Source organism: Malus domestica, chromosome 12 (genome assembly GCF_042453785.1).
Source record: "Malus domestica chromosome 12, GDT2T_hap1".
Lineage (NCBI taxonomy): Eukaryota > Viridiplantae > Streptophyta > Magnoliopsida > Rosales > Rosaceae > Malus > Malus domestica.
Genome location: NC_091672.1, coordinates 23,612,033 through 23,633,021, shown reverse-complemented (window position 1 = coordinate 23,633,021; position 20,989 = coordinate 23,612,033). Strand labels below are relative to the sequence as shown.

The following is a 20,989-nucleotide window of genomic DNA, read 5'->3' as shown; positions in this document are numbered from 1 at the left end:
TCCTACACCCCTCATATGGAGGATTGAGATGAAGTGAGGAGTGATGACGTCAATGTTGCGATGTTCCAAATCAATCATATCTTACGACACCAAATGGGGAGTTAAAACATTTGGCGATGCATGACTAGTTTGAAATGTCACGGTGGGATAATGAAGTTGTAGGCAACTCCTCCCCAGAAAAATGAAATAAGAAACCACAAGTTTGGTTATTAAATTTAATCTGTATCATCAACATGATTCCATGAAACTTGATAATACATTGTGAATTCAAAGTTAAACTAATTAAGTACTAGTGATTAACTTGCACTACATATTTAAATTGCTTAATTAGCCAGTTAATTAACTCTGGCCTCTCTCTTTCTTCCAGAAAACTTAGGAAAATAAAAAAAAAACAAATCAATCGCCACCACGTTCCGCGAGCGTACTGGCCGGGTCATCATGGAGCCGCACCAATATTCCGACCACCAGACGGGGCAGACCCTTCATTCTTGCCAGACTTGCCTATTAACTTGTCCCTGTGCAAGTGTGCATTAAAAAACAATGAGAGAGAGAGAGAGAGAGAGAGAGAGAGACTGAGAGAGATGTACTTACTTGACATACAAGGCACAGGCTAATGTCATGGCGGTGTCTCGCACACCCAGCAGAACCATCTTTCCGGTGATGCACCAGCCGCTCGGCGAACTCATTGAGGAGAAAGGAAACAGTGGAGGAGGGAGGGGGAGAGAGAGAGATTGAATGATGAGTATGTGAGTAGTGTGTGCTTGAGATTTGAGTGGTGGGATTGTAAATAAATAGTGACTGTTGTACTTTCTACCCAAGCTTATTACTTGGGGGTGAAGTCAACAGAGTTTCTTTCTCATCAAGAAATACAAGAAAAAAGGAGTGTGGGCAACAAACAAACCAGCAATTTTGTAGCTGTTTTTGAATTATACTCATATATATGTATGTATATATACATGTGTGTGTATGTATGTGTGTGTCTATATATATATAATGGATAAATTAGGTCCAATCGGGTAATTATCGCATTAGGTGATAATTAACTAAAAAAAATTAATTTTCTAGCAAATTATTTGATTCATATCATAATTGAACGGATAAGGATAGGAAAACCAAATTTTTGAATCAAATAATGTGTCCATAATAGAAAAGATATACTTTAACCAACGCTTAATAATAATCAACCATATAATTAGTGCATGTTTCCTTTTACAATGCAACTATTAGGGTTGGAAGCCATATTTGTAAAAAAAATGAGGCACAATGTAAAGAAGGGTTTTAAATGGTAACACCAAGTGAGCCTGGCTCGAGGCCCATTTTGTTCCACAAGAGTGTCATGACCACCAGTAGGAATGGGGAAAATATTCATAAGTTTGGGTAATCGAGGTTACCTGTTCATTTAAAGTTCATGGTTACGGTTATGGATAACCATTTAGACGAACAAACGGTTATGGGTATAACCGTTTATCCGTGAAATTTAAATGGGAGGTTATGGGTATTACCCGCGATTATAACAGGTATCCATCGGTTATGGATATTACTCGCGGTTATAACATGTATCCATTTACCCATTTAATTTAATATATGTAAAATTTCTTATAAATTATGTATATGTTAAAAAATTTACTATTTTAGCCTAATTTTAATTTTTACTATTGAACCAGATTCAAACTCTACTCCTCATGCTGAAGATTCCCCATTTGGTGATGATATTGATGTGAATGTGTTAAAAGCTAATCTTTATTTTTGTTTTTTACTTTAGAGTTATTGGTGATACTAATTCAATTTATGCATATAGATGTGTGAAAAATCATGGAATGTAAACCTTCTGTTTATGCATATTGATGAATGGTGGTGATACTAACTCAATTGATTTGGTACTCTGCTTTTTTTATTTTTTTATTTTATTTTTTTATTTTAAGATAACTAAGTGTACAATGTAAACCTTATGTGATCACTTACCTCTGTTGGATTCATGCTAATTGGTGACAGTGTTCCTAAATGGGATACTAATTCAATATATACATTTCTTTTGTAGGCTTCTTTTGGTGACAACAAGTCGATGAGACTTTGTGATTGAACATGCTACAGCATTAGTGTTCGAAAGTGTTTAGTTTCGGAATATTTTGGAGCCTTGAATAATCTAGTATTCAAGATAATGACTACTTTTTGTTTTTAGAAGCTTTACTTTGTAATCATATGGATTGTAATTAAAGCCTTGCTTGGGTGTAGCAGAAAAATATCATTCATAAACTATTATTTCAATTATTGGAAATGTATGAGGACTTAAATGATTAAAATAGATAAATGCATGCTAAAATGTACATATAACGGTGTTTAATTGTCAGAAAACGAAAATTATGACAAATTTTTCTTTTGTAATCTTTAAGTTGTTAAAAAAATGTAGACGAGTGAAAAAGGGGTAAATGGGTAAAAAAGAAAAAGATAAACGGATTCAAAAACAAGTAAATGGTTATGGTTAAATGGGTAAACGATTATGATTAAATGGATACACGGTTATGAGTATGGTTAACCGTTTATAAACGGTTATGGTTCAATGGGTACACTGTAATGGGTATGATTAACCGTTTATAAACAGTTATGGGTATGGGTATAACCGTTTATAAATAGTTAAGGGTATGGGTATAACCGTTTATGCAATTACTTAATGGATAAACGGTTATGCAGATATGAACATAAACGGTTATAAGTAAATAACCGCAGTGACTTGCCCGTCATAACCATTGTCCATCCCTAACCACCACCTCTGTCTTCGTACACCTGCCTCATAGTTGGGCCAACAATATTGAAGGAATAACAAGTACACCGTCACAATGATAACATCAAAATAGGATTTTCTTCAGTTTAAAATTTTCTACTTTCTAATTTCTCCTATTTAACGGACGATTAAGTCACGTCAATATGATGTTGACAAGATAAAAAAAGAAAAAAGAGAGCCAAGTTAATTGGTTGATCCTAGAAGCAAAGGTAGCTTCTCAATCTAGACGATTGCGTTTTAGATGCAATCTCTGTTGCCTTGTCATTTTCATCCAACCAATCATTAAGGTCATCTATAACCAAAGGGTTCAAATGGCCGAAAATAGCCTGAAAACCGTTTCCAACCGAGGGTTAGGCCAAAGGGTTCGTGGGCTCCACTGGATAAAAAAGGGCCAAAGGGCCAACCGGCTGGCCCAACTCAGCCAGCCAACTCCAGGCCATGCCAGAATTTTCATTATTCATGTCGGTTATATCCGACATGAATGGTAGGCCAAAATTTCAAATACAACGACAAGCTGACGTCAGTTACAGTTAGATTCAATAATTTTTTTTTTGGGCCAATTTTTTTTTTTTTTTATGAATTTAATTTGTAGTTTTTAAATTTAAGTTGTTGTAGTTTCTAAATTTAAATAATAAATTATGTTTGATCATATGACCCTTTAGCCCTCGGTTGGAGACATTTTTTTGTGACAAGGCTAAAATGAGCCATATGGCCCTCAGTTGGAGATGGAGGCAATATGACTTTGTACTGTTCATTAAAATATTAATATCTTGGACGGCCAAAGGGTTAAAACGAGCCATCTAGCTAGCATTTGGTTGAAGATGGCCTAAGTATCCAATCCTTTATTAACTACATTTCCTTCCGTTGTCAAATTCTTTTCTTGAAAACTCGGCGGAAATTTATTGCTACGAGAAATAAAAAGTTAGACCTAGTCATGGAGAAATTCTGTAGTGTGATCGGAACACAAGGTAGTACACCACATGTTATTTTGTAAATAGTGAAATATGTGTGTTAAAAAGTTAATAACTTAAAAAGTAAAATTTTCCGCCACTTATATAAAAACGTACCTTCTGTGTTCCGATCACAATAAAAATTTCTCTAGTCAATGGAGACAAAAATTTTACACCTCATATTACAAGAAACGAGGACAGAACAAAAACTTGCCTAGTTAAACTTGAAGACAATGAATACAAGAAAAGAAGAAGTTACTGCAACCAAGCAACAATTTACAAACCATATCCCAAAAGATTACCTCAGAACGAAAAATAAAAGGAAAACCAAGTATCACCACATAAAACTATTATTTTTTGCACCAACTCTTTTATATGATGCCTCTCGAAAATCATTTACCAGCTCTTCTATATGATGCCTCGAAAATGCAAATTACTAATTATTTTTTAGAACTGTTATTAACATTCTAAAATCTCATTCTACACTCATCATAAGTGTTTTTTTTTTCTTTCTAATTATATAAAGTTTGGAGTATCAAATGAGATTTTTGGAGTGTTAATAGCAATTCCCTTATTTTTAACACAAGTTTTTTTGGGAATATTTTTTGTCACCACCGTATTTATCATGATTAAATGAGTTTAAATTTCGAGATATGTATAGTGGATGCATCCATTTTTTTGCCATCAACTTTTGCTATGATCATTTTATACCATTTGTCTTTGTAAGTTGATGAACATTACCAATTATAAAGCATTTTCCACCCAATTCAGTCGGTACCACCCAATTCCAATCCACTTATCTTGTGCAAAGAAGCATATATAATTCGAGGTAGCATAACAACAAATGTCTTAATCGTGATCACAGATTTAAATATCGATATTATCGGCGATATTTCGCCGATAATATCGATTTTTCCGGTCGGCGATATTTTAACTGGTTTCCGTGGGGTTTTCGGCCAAATATCGCGATATTATCGATAATATCGATAATATCGCGATATTTGGAAATTATCGGCGAAATATCCATGGACGGTGGAATCGGAATCCGAGGCGACGTCGGAGAAGAACGCCGGAGACCGTGGGGCGATTCCCGGGCCGGTTTCGTCCCAAAAACCTTGCAAAAACACAAATCTTAACATTAATTTCACAAATATACATCAGATTTCACAAATATACAAACGATTCAAGGCAAGGTGAAGTCGGAGAGATTAGGGTTTAGGGTTTCATGGAATCTCACCTGACGAAGCGGAATACGAACGATCCTTGCTCCGCGGCGCACCTCTGACTTCGCCTGAGCCACGATCAACGGCGATCTCTGTGTGTGTGTGTGTTTGGGAGAAGAGAGATCGAAGAAGATGGATCCAGAAACCCGATCGAAGAAGAAGGATCCAGAAACCAGATCGAAGAAGAAGGATCCAGATCGCGGGAGAGACGAAGACGGAGAGACCGAGGGAGAGACGGAGACGGAGAGACCGAGGCAGAGATGGAGACGGAGAGACCGAGGGAGAGACGGAGACGGAGAGACGGAGACGGAGAGACCGAGGCAGAGACGAAGACGGAGAGACTGAGGGAGAGACGGAGACGGAGAGACCGAGGGAGAGACGGAGACGGAGAGACGGAGATGGCGATGAGGTGGTGTCGCCGTTGATGTGGTGTGGAAGTGAGGGTGTGGGTTGTTCACGGGGAGAAGGAGAGAGTGCAGAGAGTGCAGAGAGTGCAGAGAGGGCGAAGAGGGAGAATGAGGGTTGTTCACGGGGAGAAGGAGAGAGTGCAGAGAGCGATGAGGGGGTGTCGCCGTTTAAGTGGTGTGAAAGTGAGGGTGTGGCGTGTGGGTTGGTTCACGGGGAGAAGGAGAGAGTGCAGAGAGTGCAGAGAGAGTGCAGAGAGAGAGCACGGTAGAGATGAGAGAGTGAGGGAAAAGAGAGATCTGAGAGAAAAGAGAGACGGTGACACAAAAGCAAGGTGGGCCCTGGGCACACCTATTAAGATCAAAAAATAATTTTAAAAGTAAGATAAATGAAAATACAATTTAAATTGGGGGTGGGTGTAACAATCTACCCCTCTTAAAAGAATTTCGTCTCCGAAATTTAAAATTACTTACTAAACTGAAATACTAGAAAATAGGAAGAAGAATATATGTATAAAGAGAAATCAAGTCCAAATAATTACATCATATTAAAATTTGATTAATTTTTTTTTCAGTTACATATATTCTATATGATAAATTTCTATTTTAAATCAAGTCCAAATAATTACATCATATTAAAATTTGATTATTTTTTTTTCAGTTACATATATTATATATGATAAATTTCTATTTTAAATCAAATCCAAATAATTACATCATATTAAAATTTGATTATTTTTTTTTCAGTTACATATATTATATATGATTAATTTCTATTTTAAATCAAGTCCAAATAATTACATCATACTAAAATTTGATTAATTTCTTTTCAAGTATCTACTTTTGAACTACTCATCACGTTCATTCTATGTGATGCTAAGTCACTCATGTATCTTACCATACAATGTATAAAGTGTAAAATATTGTACTAATTCATTATATATAAATGATTATGGTGTGTTTAAACTTATTTTATTAATTACTACATATTTTCTACACTTACAATGTTTGCCAGCTTGCTATATAATCAACTTAAATCAGTTAAATCCATCATGCAATGCATTTCCTTCCAATTTTTTGTGATAAACTAATAGATAATTGACTAAATAAACATCCTGCAAAGTTTCAATAAAAATTTCCAAGTTTTTCTTACAATTTCCGTGGTTTCCATGTAATTTTTATCGATATCGATATTTTACCGATATTTCCATCGATATTTCCGTGTTTTCGGACTATCGATATTTCCGATATCACCGATATTTTCTTCCTTGATCGTGATTAATTATTTTTATGTTTTCTGCTAAATAAATTTACTAAACAAAGTTGGTGGACACTAATTAATTTCTAAACTAATAGAAATACAGGATTATGGACTACAACTGTGCAAGAAACTACCTTTTTAATGGCGTATATATATCATATGTATCTCTCAATCTTTCCCCAGCTGGGAACCATTATTCCTAATGCATGCGTACATTATTTTAACTATAGTTAATGTGTTAACTGTAATGTTTGAAATTTATTCAATACGATCCATATTTTCGTTGAAATATCGAAAAATTACAATTACTCTTAAATTTCAGCTAAAAACGAAAGATTTCGTTGATATTTCCGACACATCGGTTAAATAACAGATAAACTTTATATTTCGTTTATACAGGTGTTTTTGACATTGAGCAAATTTTCATTATGTCTATCGAAGGTAATCAATATCAATATTGATATTTTCATAAATTTGCACATCGATATTTCTAGCGATACCAATATTTTAAACATTGGTTAACTGAAAATATACCAATATTTTAAACATTGGTTAACTGTAAAAGATTACCTATACTTGATGGTAAATTTTACATGTATATCTGAACACTTATCACATGGATTATTTTTTAAGGTAATAAGAATTTATTAAGAAACCATCAAGAGTATAATTTTTTTTTAGGGAACTTTAACGAAAAACTTCCGGTAATGTTCACTTTAACGAAAAACCACATTTTTACACTAAAAAGTCAATCCTGGTACTATTCACTTTACCCTTTATTTTGTCCTTATCATTAAAACTTAAAGTTTTCAAGCCATTTTCATTAGTTTTCATTTTTTTTAAGATAATAAGAATTTATTAAGAAACCATCAATAATGTACATAAGACCAACATGTCAAACGTAGCCATGATGTCACACACACTAAAAAAAAACACCACATAAACTATTTTACATATTAATATAATTTGAGTGGACAACATAATTGATATGTCTTATTTGTATAGTATACTAGTAAAAAACAAATACACGTACCCGCTCTATTGTCAAGATAAATCCTTGGATTCAAATTGTGACAAAACATGAAACTTATTCTCTTTGAGATTTAAAATCGATAGAATTGGTCCATGAGTTTGTCCATCGATAATCATTTTGATCATTCCGTAAAGAATTTTCGTTAAATAAGGAAACATGACAAAAATACCCCCAATTTTGTCAAATCATCTTGACCCATTGTTTATTAAATTGATGATATTTGTGTCATTTTTGTCCTTATTTAAAGGAGCTTTTTTAGAAAAAAAAAATATCAAAATAATTGACGTTGGACAAAATCAGGGACCAGTTATATCGATTTCAAATCTCAGATACCAAATTAAAGAGTTATGCTGATTTCAAGGACCATTTTGGCCAAAATGCCAAAATGAAATATGATAATAGGTACGGTAAAATTGATTACTAAAACAATTAATAAGGAGAAAAATTTATATAAAACGAGCTTATTATCATATGACGTTCTAATTCAATAACCAATGATATTTAAAAATAATTTACATCTAACATTGTATTAGTTAATCAAAATAGTACGAGTACGTTCGTTCTATGTAAGTTTAAAGTCTCCGTAAGGTAAAAGAAGTCTCTATAAAAAATGAACTCTATCCGTTTCATATAAATCAACTAATAGTGGTCCAAACGTGTGGACAAATTTACTTTTTTTTTTGTTTGTTTTTGGGTACTACACGACTACTTGTTGACCAATTAAACCCAAATATCTAATCAACGAGGCACCAAATTGTGGGAGTCCCTATATTATAGGGACTAATAGGCCAATGATATATTGCTCCCGACTCCATGATAAACAATAAAGCTGAAAGTATACGGCTGGGCATGTGGTGGTCCCTACCATTTCACCAATCACGACACGTCGCTCTTTCAACAACCACCGAGCACGGGACCCACACACTAACGGTTGAACCAGATCGTGATGCATGGAGGCCACGCGTCAAGACGACCGCTGCCGTCACACACCCACACTGCACAGCCCGGATTTAGCTTCGTCCCTGTCCTCACCTGGGGGTGCACGTAGCTCCTATGCAACCCACCGCCTCGGCGACGTCGCTGTCGCTGAATAACGACCGGCAAACGGCGAGTCGGTAGGCTAAACGGTCACTCTCAGGGTGATGATGGAAAAATATCGGGGAACGGTCTGTCATGAATCTTGAGGCGGGAAGGAAAGGGCAAATGGGTCATTTCATACGTAATAATTTTTCGTTTTTTTTTTTCGTTCCATACTCTTCTTCTTCTCTCTATTAATACTGTTTACGTGTGCTCTAAGCGAAAATCAAGTAAGCCCCAACCCTTCTCTCTCTCTCTAAAACCCTTCTCACTGTGCACGATTCTCTCTCTCTAACGCTTTAGCAGTTGCCAATTCACAACCCCAAAAACCAATTTTATAAATTTTGACCAGATTTTTCTTCTGGTTCTAGAGAGAGAAAGGGTCAAATATTTCTGCTGTTTTTAGAGAGAGAGGATTTGAGGTGAGTGGAGTGATGAATGTTTAGAGTTTTTCATGGGAGGGATGAGAAAAGAGTAAAAACCATCAGGAAAAGAAAAATGCGAAAGTCCTTCAAGGATTCTCTCAAGGCGCTCCAAGCTGACATCCAGTTCGCCAACACTCTGTAAGAACTCCAATTCTTTCTCTCAATTTCATCCGTTTCTGTTGATTTTTGTAAATTTTCAGATTCTGGGTCGTTCCCAATTTCCATTTTTTCTTTTGGGTTTATGGGATTTTGATGTAAAAAGATCGTCTTAGCAATTCGATGATGTTTCAGAAATGGGTTATCTGTTTCACTTGATATTTGTTCATCTTTCTGGATTTCACTATGTAGTTTGCATTACAGAATTTACTGACATTTGGTAAAAGTTGAACAACTCACCACTGATTATTACTGTTACTCTATGGGGGTCTGAATTTCTGATGATATTTTTTTTTCGTGTCCTTGTAATTTAGGGATTCATCGATATGGATTGAAAGTTTCCTGTTTTATAAACAATCGGTTCTGCTACTAACCCACAATTCACAATTAATTTAATTTGTTGATGATAGGCTGGTTGCTGTAGATTTATCGAAATTGCCTCTTGATTTGGTGGTTGTTCAACCTCTATATACTAATTTGTGTAGCCGTGTAGGAGGGGGATGTGAGCCGCTGCTTCCAGTTTTTACTCTGATTTGTGTGGTGGGAATTGTGGAGCTGCAATTATTGGTGTTTTCAACTGTCCCAAAATTTTCCTTTTTCTTCAAGTTGGGTAACTTATTTCTGTAGAACTTCAAAATCTGCAGTTAATTTTGATAGAGGATAATACCCTAATCCTGTTCTCATCCTAGCCAATCTGGGAACTTTTTGTTGGCCCACTGCATATTCAAATGTTTTAGGTTCCGAATTTTTTTTGTTTTTGATGTCATTTGCTTTGGAATTTTATGAGGGAAATAGAGGGGCAGTTGTATCTTGTAGGTTTTATCCGTTTGAAATTTAATGTTTCTTCTGTATACAGGGCTTCTGGTTATCCGAGGGAAAATGACGGGGCCTGCTTCCAAATGAGATTATCCTACAGCCCGGCCGCGCAATTCTTTTGGTTTCTCATTCAGTGGACTGATTGTCACCTTGCTGGATCCATGGGATTGCTTAGAATTCTAATATACAAGGTGAATTGTAGTGACCCCTCCATCTAACTTTAAATCTGGTGTATTGGTAATAAAGAATTGTAGCTTCTTGTCATTGTTGTGATGGTGTCAATTTTGTCGCAGGTGTACGAGGATGGGAAGACCACCATGTCTATTCATGAAAGAAAAGCTAGTCTAAAAGAGTTCTACAGTAAGTAACTTGAAGGCAATTTGTATTCTTTTATTAGAATTCTTGAACAGAAGTGTTTATAAAACAAAGATGTACAACTCTTTAGCAATCCCGTTTTGACTGTTTCAAATCAGGCGTGATATTTCCTTCGTTATTGCAACTTCAGAGGGGATTGACTGAGGTAGAAGATAGGAAACAAAACGAAATCCTTTCCACCAAGTACAAGAGAAAAGACGAGGCGGTCAAAGGAAAGCTCTCCGAAATTGATTTAGAGCGAGAAGAAGAATGTGGTATTTGCATGGAGATGAACAGCAAGGTTGTATTGCCCAATTGCAGTCATTGTATGTGTATGAAGTGCTATCGAAACTGGTAAGCAGCTGTTACTTTCTCCTTCTTTATCCCCTTTTGCTTGTTGATCTTGATTTCTCATATTTCTTACCGAAAGTTTCCTGTTTGTATTCAATTTTTCTTGCACAAGTGGTTGATGATTCAAGTAATCTTCACCTGCACATAGGTAGGCTGAAACGCGATAATTTAGATCCATATATTTTCAAGTTTAGCAATCAAAATACATCGTATTAAGAATGTATTGAAAGTGATGTTCTATAGTTCTCTTAAGTGATAACATAGCACCACGGTCAAATAGTCTCTGGCATATATAATCTGGATCTAAGATATCTGTTTTTTTCCTTGGCTACATCAGTTAATGTGTCTGTTTTTTCCTTGGCTAAGAGGATTTCCCTTTTGATTTATGTAGGCGTACACTGTCTCAATCATGCCCCTTCTGCCGTGACAGTCTGAAACGAGTCAACTCATGCGATCTTTGGATCTACACCAGCAACAATGAGATTGTTGACCTGTCTACAATCTCTAGGGAGAATTCAAAGAGACTTTTTATGTACATTGATAAGCTTCCTCTCATCGCGCCAAATCCTAAGTTTGTTTCGTATGATCTTCGTCGATAAGGGGTAATTAACAGGGGCTGGAATATCACCTGGGAAATTCTCATTACAATTCTTTCCGTATCTCCAATTTATTTATATTGGAAGTGTAAATAGAGTTGCATTACTTTGACAATTTTCTCTTTAATTTGTAATTAATTACGATACTAACATGCCATTTGTGGTAGGTTAGAGGTTCTTTTATCTTTGTAAGCAAGCATGAAAGTTGTTTTCTGTTTCGAAATCTAGAAGCCCAATTGGGAACAAACTGATCAAATTGCGTAAGCATTTATAGTTTAATTATTCTTGAACTCCTCTCTTCGTTAGTTTGTAAATGGGTTTCAGACGATTTGCACCGTGATCCGCCATGTCAGATCTTGGTGGAAAGACATGGCAGAACACGGTGCGTAAGCAACCTACTTTCGATTTTTCTTTCAAAGGGAACCTGTTTGGTGAAGGACGCGGTGCCACAGCACGTACGACAGTCTACTCCGGTAACAGATAACCATCAAGATCTTCTGGCAGCATCCAGACCGCCGTAGACGCCATGCCGATAGTGACTTGCACATGATTCATTACAATTTCATGTTACTTATGCAAAAGCTCTCTTAAAAAAACAATGACGCATCTAATCCTAAACATTCGAACATAGCATTAACTATTCATGTATTAACATCCAAAAGGGGTGGGGTGGGTATAAAATGGGACAAGCATGGATTCGGATAAGATTAGAATATATTGGTCTTGTTGCTTTTGTAAAAAGTATTCTACTGACGTGGGGTGCCCAAGATTTTTCTCATGAAGTATGTATTCCTTAAGCTTTCCATTCTCATTCAGATCTTGCATTAAATATGAGATGGCTTTTTAGCTAAAATGGTTCATTGCATTGATGTAACTCGGCAATTTGGTCTCTGACAATAAAAATTGATAGCAGTGGTCTCTGAGTTTGTCCACCGTAACTCCGTATTCGAATCTTATGAGGTTATGCTACACTAAAGATTTGGAACTCCGCATTCTAATCTTATGAGATTATGCTGCACTGAAGATTTGGGTCTTTTACTTGTGGATTGAACTTTTACGAAAACGCCGTAGCTAACCTAATTCACATGCTCACCACTAGTTCTAGTTACTTATACTCGGCTCTTGTCATTACAGTTAAAATACAATTCAAACGTTGGCTTAGAAAAACATACATGATACAGAAGAAACTCACTGAGGAAGGGGCAACCACAAGAAAAAGGAACTAGATTTTAGGGTACTTGTGACCTCAACCACAAGAAATGCCACAATGATCTCAAAAAGAAAACAGTCAATTTGATGTCCAAATTTCCCAAACCCCACCATCAGATAAGGCAAAGATAAGGCCGATACCCTCACATCCGTCAGATGGATACTCTTCTCAATCCAAGGGCCAGTAATCCGCCACACCGGATCATCCATTCCAACCCGATAAAATACTTACTTCCATATCTCCACATAAAAATCCCAAACAAATTCACTTAAACAGACATTGCAATAATCTCGATCCTTCCTCCACCCCCGGCGCCATGGCAACAACCACAGCTGCTGCCGCCGCTACATCCTCCTTCATCGGGACACGCCTCCCGTCTGAGGCGTACTCGAACTCGGGTCGGGTTCAGGGCCGGTTCGGATTCGGGACCAAGAAAAGGCCGCCCAAGAAATCAACAAAACCCACTTTCTCGACTGACCGCCCGCTCTGGTACCCGGGCGCAAAGGCTCCGGAGTGGCTGGACGGGACCCTGGTGGGCGACTACGGGTTCGACCCGTTCGGTTTGGGCAAACCCGCGGAGTATTTGCAGTACGACTACGACGGGTTGGACCAAAACTTGGCCAAGAACTTGGCGGGTGACATCATCGGGACTCGAACCGAAACCGCGGACGTCCAGTCGACGCCGTTTCAGCCTTACACGGAGGTGTTTGGGTTGCAGAGGTTTAGGGAGTGCGAGCTGATTCATGGAAGGTGGGCCATGCTCGCCACGCTCGGTGCTCTCACTGTTGAGTCCCTAACCGGGATCACATGGCAAGACGCCGAAAGGTACGTAGCTTACATTTTGCATTTTTTTTATTTGGCGCCAAATCAAAGTGCATATACGTACACTCATTTTTACTTGTCATACATTTTTCTTAATTTTCGACCATCAGATCGAATGAATTGAAGAAGATAAACAGTCAAAATTTAATAAGAACGAGTGAGAGATAAAAATGGGTCTGTGAATAGCTTGGTGTATTTGCCACTTATTACAGTCTAATTGTATTTCTCTTCACTTGTAAGTGAAAGATTTTAAGTTCGATCTTTGCCAAAAGACAAATTTGAACCATCTTATTATTAGTTCATTGTCAGACTTAACTTACTCTCCCTTCTAGAGTATAATATCATTTGTTCAAATCTTGCTAAAATACAAATTTGAATCATCTTATTATTAGTTTATTGTCAGACTTAACTTACTCTCCCTTCTAAAGTGGAATATCATTTGTTAAAAAAAAATAAAAAACAAAACAAAGGGGTTTTTGAACTTTAATCCTTCAAGAAGATTAAAATTTAATAAAAACCTAATGTGAGATTGGATATTGATTTTAGTCCCTTAATGTGTACTTAATTCAAATTTATGTTATATTTTTTTTAATATTTAATAGATATCTTATTTAATGTCATTACATTAAATTTTAAATTTATTATTATACACATTTTAATTCATTAATTTTATTTAACTTCCACTAATTAGTGTACCTAAATGTCCATATCATAATATATTTTACTAATTTAATGTACCGAAATGTCCGTACCTAAATATATTGTAGTAAATTAGTGGCACATAAGAAAATATGCAAAAATATAAGTGTACCGAAAATTCTGTACCTAACTATATGATACTAAACTAGTGTACTGAAATCTCGATATCTAAATATATTATACTAAACTAATATACCTAAATGTCCATACTAAACATATTATACTAACTCAATGTACTGAAATGTTTGTACCTAAATATATTGTAATGAATTAGTGGCACATAAAAAAATGTGCGAAAATATAAATGTACGAAACAATCTCTACGAAAATATTTTCTTATATAAGATACTCACAATAATGAGAATTAAAAATTTATAATATTTTCATAAAATTTAATTTATGAACACCATAAAATTATAAATAAAAAAAAGAGACATTGAATACATATGTTGACATTTAATAGAGTCTAGGGACTAAAATCAATTTTTAATCTTGTATAAGACATTTTTCTAAACTTCATCTTATTTAGGGATTAAAATCTAGTTTTTTAAAATACAAAATCATTTGGTGTATTTTTGTCTTTTGACCTCACAGTCAACGCTAATTATGTGGAGCTATTTGTACAGGTGGAGCTCATCGAAGGTTCATCCTACTTGGGTCAGCCACTCCCGTTCTCACTAACCACATTGATCTGGATCGAAGTTCTAGTGATTGGCTACATCGAGTTCCAGAGGAACGCCGAGCTCGACCCGGAAAAGAGGTTGTACCCGGGTGGCAAGTTCTTCGACCCCTTGGGCCTTGCCGCCGACCCAGAAAAGAAGGCCACGCTTCAACTGGCTGAAATCAAGCACGCCCGCCTCGCCATGGTTGGGTTCCTCGGGTTCGCCGTGCAGGCCGCCGTGACCGGAAAGGGCCCGCTTAACAACTGGGCTACCCATTTGAGTGACCCGCTCCACACTACCATCATCGACGCCTTCTCTTCTTAGACCGCCCATTCTCTACGTGCATATCATGTTTGGTTTTTTTAATTAGTGGACAATGGTTAATTATGTAACGTTAATTACTTAGCTGATCATGATTTGTGATGCTTAAGTTTGTAAAGATTGTGATGTGATCAAAGGATTAGTGTACGCAATGCCATGTGAGCTTTTCCTACCTGATAAATGACTACATGGTTGATATTTTATGATACTTGCTTTGGACGTCAAAGGGAAATTTTATTTAAACTTATGTAATATTTTTTTACACTCATCTTAGGAGGTGTATTCAATTGGGATTTTGAGGGATTTTAATTCTTTTAATGAATCTAGGGGTATTCAATCAGGATTTTAAGTGATTATCTGAAATTCAACGCGTATTCAATTAGGATTTTAAGATAGTTTATTAAAATCCTTAGAAATCCGGGTGTATTCCATTAAGATTTTAAAGAAGTTTATAACATTCTAGGTGTATCCAATTAGAATTTGATTTTAAAGAATTTGACAAAGTTGGGGAATTAGAGGGAATTAGAGAGATTTTGTAGTGTATTTTAATCATCCACAAATCTTATCTCTCCCCAAGAGATTTGGAGGGAATTGAATTAAAATTTTATATGGAATCTCTACAAATCAATTAGACTCCATAAAAATTCATGGATTTATAAATCCATTAAAATCTCTCAAATTCCCAATTGAATACACCCCCCCTAAATTTTAAATGTTAATTGCCTATTTTACCCTATTGCATAATTACTATTAAGTACAAAATAAAATTAATAATAAAACTCAAATTTATCAATAAACCCAAACACTATAATTAAACCCTAGGATCACTCTTTATTTATCATACGCTCATTACGGCTAAAACCCTAATAGCTCTCATAGAGAAAAACAAGTTTTTTTATTGATGGATAATGATTTTGAAGTTTTGAATCCTCTAATTTATACTACGTTTATCAAAATACCAATGCACCAATATTAGTTCTAACTTTACTAGCTAAACAACAACCAATGGCATCGAACCATCAAAGCTCACACGAAGAGCTCTAGCTTGACTCGATTTCTCCTTCTTCATTCCTCCTTTGATGATCTCCTCCTCTAGTCCCATAGATTTTTTCCCAAATGAAACTGAGGCCTGGGTCAACATATGTGCCATATTACTATTGTTTTTTTGTTGCATCTCTATGAATAAGTATCCTAGTAATCCCAACGTAGTGCAAAGACTCAGCAATATGCAGTGCAGTCACACCTTTGTTAGTTCGAGCTTCAGCATCAACTCTTTTCTTTATAAACATCTCAATCACATCCGCATGACCCGACTCCGCTGCACAGTGCAACGCGGTGTGTCCATCCTCATCTTTAGCATCCATATCCAAACCCTTTTCAAGCAGCGTTCGAATGACTTTTATCTTCCCTTTGAAACAAGCTCTATGGAAAGTAGTCCACCTATGTAGGTCTCTTCTATTGATTGCTGCAGCTGACATTGAAGAAGTCACCAATGTTTTCTCCAGATTCTTGCGCAAACCACGTGTTCCAGGAGCCATAAGGTTTATTTTATTCAAGCTATTCATATCTCATGTATGCATACACGATTGAAGACTGGTGACATATGCATACGTGGTCTGCAAGAAATCGTCTAGGATGCATGTGGGAATGGTTTATGACAGAACATTGATGTTGAAGTTTGGTTTTTATGGCAGGTATGAGTCACCTTACTGGAGAGGCCTTGCAGAAAGATGCATTCAAGTAGCATGGAGATACAAGAATAAATACCTACAGTTTAAAGAGATATTAATTCTTTAATAAAAAACAATATGGGTGAAGAGAGTAAGTTGGGTGTACAAAGAAGTTAGATGGGTTCAAATAAAATTTCCCAACAATTTATCTCAAGTTAAAAATTTGGGTAACTTAAGTAGTGAGAGAGAATAGTGTAACGAGTTTTTGTTACGATAGTATAAATAAATAAATAAATAGGTATTGAACTCGTTATTCAAGAGCGTTTAAACTTAACTTATTACTTGCAAGGAAAAATAATGTCACTAAAATTTAATATTAAGTGAATATTAAGGCATATAACTTATCGCAAATGAAACCACACTTTAGGACTTGATTGAAAATAAAACATAATTGTATGGCCCATAGTTAAGAAAATTTTCATTTAACAAATTGATCGATTATAAGATTTATTTATTTTTTTTTATGGGTAAATAAAATCAAATTACACTTATCTAAGTGAAAAATTACGGATTTAATCAAAGAAAAAACATACACAGCATATTCAGGTTAAACCAATTAGTTATAATAGCGTGTCTACCCTTTTCACTCAAGTTCGAGAATATATCAAATAATAATCTCACTCCATATGAATTAGAATAATTTAACTTGTCCTTTTGTAATAAAAATAAATAAATCAAAAGAAAAAAAAAATGAAAATGGTTTGAAAACTTTGAATTTTAATTAAAAAAAAGGCAAAAGAATGTTGTAAGTAAATAGTATCAAAATTGACATTTAGAATAAAAATGTCATTTTCGTTAGATTTTCAACTCTGATGGGAGTGGTGGGCTTTGATTACTCTTTAAGCAACTTGTAGGGGTCCAAATTAGTAAAATTTATATAGGTGATCCTATTTATACATTTATTTATTTATTTATTTTTTTATTAATGCTTGTCACCCAATTCAAATTCCTTGAGCAAAAAGCATCTGAGATATAGCTCCAAAGCCGAAATATAATCCAGACTTTGCTTCTCCTCCAAATCACGACTCCGCGACGGCGGTACACGACCTACCTCCTCCCGCCTTACCTCCATTAACGAAGACTCCCGTCGGTGAAGGAAGCTTCTTCGACAGCTAATCCGAAATATTCCCAAATGGTAACCTACTCTCTTTCCCTCTTGTCCATTAAGCTCACCAGGTGTTTGATTGTTTGCCTCTGAGAGATTGGTTACTGTTTTTGCTTATATAAATCTTCTTACTTTATCGAAATTGCGCATTTGATTTGATTTTATTTTCGGTAAAATTGATGATAATTGTTACAGATGGCTGCATTTTGCACATGAAATGTGAGTATTTAGGGAAAAAAAACAGGACATGGGAACTCGGAGTGGTTTGTGGAATTTTGCCAACAAGTTTTTCACATCTGGGATTATAGGTGTATATGTTTCGGATCGATTTGCGAGTGTTGCTCTGGTGCGGGGTTCCTCTATGTCGCCTACGTTAAACCATGGAGCGACTTCTTTGATGGGCTTGCCAACTAGTTGGTATATTGAATGACGTCTCACTAAGATTTTTGTGTTGTGCAATGTGATGGTTTGTTTAGTGGTCTGATTGTGATTCGGTTGCAGATGACAATGTTTTGGTCGAGAAACAATGTCTTCAAAACTACAAGTTCTCGCATGGTGACGTGGTAGTTTTCCGGTAATTTTTTCCCTTAACAACACTCGAGTACTATTTGTGCCTAGTGAATTATAATAAGAAACCTGATGGAACATTCTGCAGCTCCCCAAGTAACCACAAGGAGAGTCACATAAAGAGAATAACTGCCTTACCTGGTGAGTGGATTGGAACGCGTCATTCCTATGTGTGGTGAAAATTACAGAAGGACATTGTTGGGTTGAGGGAGACAATTCATCTTCTAGCCTGGATTCAAGATCGTTTGGACCAGTAAGTCTACCTTACTGCTAAGTTTGTACACCAGAGAAATAAATAGTTTAACGATAGTATAATTTATCATCGTGGCCTTAATTATATTGATTTGGTGCCCAAAGATACGAAACAATAAGCTGACTAGGTATTTGAATTTACTTTTGTATTTTTTATGGCAAATCACTTATTGTTTGTTTATATTCTGAAAAGTTGAATGCGGAGTAGGATGGAAATCGTTTTTCTATTCCGTTAGCTTGTGGCTCGTAAATGAGACAAAATGTTTTTCTAGGACACGATAAATTTGAAATGCTATATAGATAATTAGTTTGGCATTTTGGAAAAAGTTTGCAATCATTGTTATGCTAGGTAATTTTGTTGTCGTTGGAAAACATTGATAGAATCTAATGCTTGACGTAATCTAAGACTTTGTTTCGGACATTGCTTATGAACATGCTTTGTTCGGTTCAGTTGTCTGCATCAGAATTGATATTGTGCAAAATAATTTGAAAATGTGGCTACTTTTGGCATCCTTCTAAATTTCTGCTAGATGATTTTGTTGTCATTGCAAAACTTTGATAGAATATAATGCTTGATGTATTCTAAGACATTGTTTCAGATGTTGCTTTCAGTTCAGTTGTCCTCATCAGAATTGATGTTGTGCAAAATAATTTGAAAATGTGGCTACTTTTGGCTTCCTTCTAAACTTCTGTTTCTTTGGCTAACTTAAACAAGCTGTTGTTGGCAGATTCCTCTTGGTTTAGTTGAAGGAAGGGTTACCCACATTTTGTGGCCTCCTCAGAGAATGGGTGCTGTTGAGAGAATAACACCGCACGGCACGATTTCATCTTCATAGTTGGACATTACTCGTGCATCCCCTCTTTTGAACGGGAGAACGTATACTTTTCCTTCTGGACCCTTTATATTTTGACCACACGTCACGGAGGCACGCTTTCATTGGAGTGTTATTAATCAAGGAAGATCAAATGGTGCCCGTTTCAACTTCCGGCCCTCCTCGAGGTTTAGCCATCAGCTCATCAATGTTCTTTGTCTTAGCTCTTGTTTGGTTCTCTACCTAGTTAATGTCTTGTGCTAAACCTTGTCCGCTGGTCATCAAGTTAATAAGAATATGTGTTTTGTGAAACCATCTATAGGGGATCGCATCCAATTTTTTATTCAATAAAAACTTCATTTATTTTTCATTTATTAATTAAACTAGGGGTATTTTAGTAATCACAATAGTTTTCATTCCGATTCATGTGAATTAGTAAACAGTTATATAGATCAATGTTATTTCTACTCCGATTCCAAACAGTTTTAGTAAACAACTTCAAAAGGAATTTGATTCTGATTTTCCCTCATTTCTATTCCTCCTCAATTCAATTCCTCTCAATTTGATTACGGATTAGTAAACGCGTCCTTAGAGGTTTGGTGAAGTTTTGCTTTCTACACTGACCTAGAGGAGCCCTTTCCTTCCTTTGAGGCGGTCCCATCTACAAATTTTTCACGTACTCGTAATACGGGATGATACACCACATGTTATTATAAAAGTAGTGGGATTCTTGAAAAATAAAACCTTCCTTCACTTATGTAATGACATGTGGTGTTTCACCACATGTTCCAGACACACTGAAAAAATTTATCATTTCCTTCTATGGAGTTGCGCTCGATTGCGTGGTGAAACCAAGCTCTAATACAATGTTTTAAGAGTAGAAATTGCCCCTAAAAATCGGCTTGGAAGGGAAAGGTACGCAAAAGCTCTGAAACGCCTTTAAGATATACTAAATGATGTGGGACAATTGGGTTCTAAAAACAATCATGGATCGTCTTTCTTATCACAACGTGAATAGTCAGGTAATACTACAGTCGAACACATAACCTAGTTGGATTGGATTGACTTTTTTGCTTTGGTCTAGTCACTATGAGTGAAACGTTTCTTTCGTGTGTCCTTTGGCACCTTCTCGTGAAAGGGATTGGTGAATTACTTTCTTTCCGTCCTCCAACCAAATCTGAATCTCATTCGGTTTCGTGGCACGGCGCCCCCCCCCCCCCCCACCACAAATAATGCGTCCTTACTTTCTACCGTGGCGTTTTCCTATTAGCGACAAGTTTTTTTAACCGAACAATAGGCCGCGAGATTCTTCCTTTTCTTTCTTTTTCCCACAATAGTAGAGGGATTTTTTTTTTTCTTCTGAAAGCTTTTTAAACTGTGCAAA

The 20,989-nt window shown here is 36.0% G+C and overlaps 2 protein-coding genes, 2 long non-coding RNA genes and 1 pseudogene across 9 annotated transcripts; 3 read left to right on the top strand and 2 right to left on the bottom strand.

Moving 5' to 3' along the window:
* Positions 1-187: 187 nt before the first annotated feature.
* LOC114819935 (uncharacterized) lies at positions 188-763 on the bottom strand. The gene is made up of 2 exons (XR_003767268.2): positions 592-763; positions 188-515 (listed from the first exon to the last, which is right to left on the bottom strand). It is a non-coding gene; the product is annotated as an uncharacterized lncRNA (long non-coding RNA).
* An 8,182-nt stretch (positions 764-8,945) lies between these two features.
* Positions 8,946-11,681, top strand: LOC103452962 (E3 ubiquitin-protein ligase AIRP2-like). Of its 4 annotated transcripts, none has more exons than XM_029089648.2 (6): positions 8,951-9,290; positions 9,802-9,913; positions 10,165-10,315; positions 10,418-10,484; positions 10,598-10,832; positions 11,221-11,681. In XM_029089648.2, the coding sequence occupies exons 3-6, from the start codon at positions 10,208-10,210 to the stop codon at positions 11,426-11,428; spliced, it is 618 nt and encodes a 205-aa protein (XP_028945481.1). In that variant the 5' UTR covers positions 8,951-9,290; positions 9,802-9,913; positions 10,165-10,207; the 3' UTR covers positions 11,429-11,681. The 4 variants fall into 4 exon arrangements, with proteins under 4 accessions (XP_017192445.2, XP_028945481.1, XP_017192446.2 ...); XM_029089649.2 differs by having other exon boundaries at positions 9,150-9,290; positions 9,802-9,918; XM_017336956.3 differs by lacking the exon at positions 9,802-9,913 and having other exon boundaries at positions 8,946-9,290.
* Positions 11,682-12,775: 1,094 nt separating this feature from the next.
* LOC103450616 (chlorophyll a-b binding protein CP29.1, chloroplastic-like) lies at positions 12,776-15,311 on the top strand (annotated as a pseudogene). Its single transcript, XR_011573779.1, has 2 exons — positions 12,776-13,464; positions 14,783-15,311. The product of XR_011573779.1 is annotated as a chlorophyll a-b binding protein CP29.1, chloroplastic-like (transcript).
* A 982-nt stretch (positions 15,312-16,293) lies between these two features.
* On the bottom strand, positions 16,294-16,677 carry LOC139189890 (protein VAPYRIN-like). The gene has a single exon (XM_070809152.1). The coding sequence runs from the start codon at positions 16,675-16,677 to the stop codon at positions 16,294-16,296; it is 384 nt and encodes a 127-aa protein (XP_070665253.1).
* A 1,102-nt stretch (positions 16,678-17,779) lies between these two features.
* On the top strand, positions 17,780-19,975 carry LOC103450617 (uncharacterized). Of its 2 annotated transcripts, none has more exons than XR_011573777.1 (5): positions 17,780-18,004; positions 18,170-18,387; positions 18,476-18,548; positions 18,630-18,794; positions 19,522-19,975. It is a non-coding gene; the product is annotated as an uncharacterized lncRNA (long non-coding RNA). The 2 variants fall into 2 exon arrangements; XR_011573778.1 differs by having other exon boundaries at positions 17,812-18,004; positions 18,170-18,391.
* Positions 19,976-20,989: the final 1,014 nt, after the last annotated feature.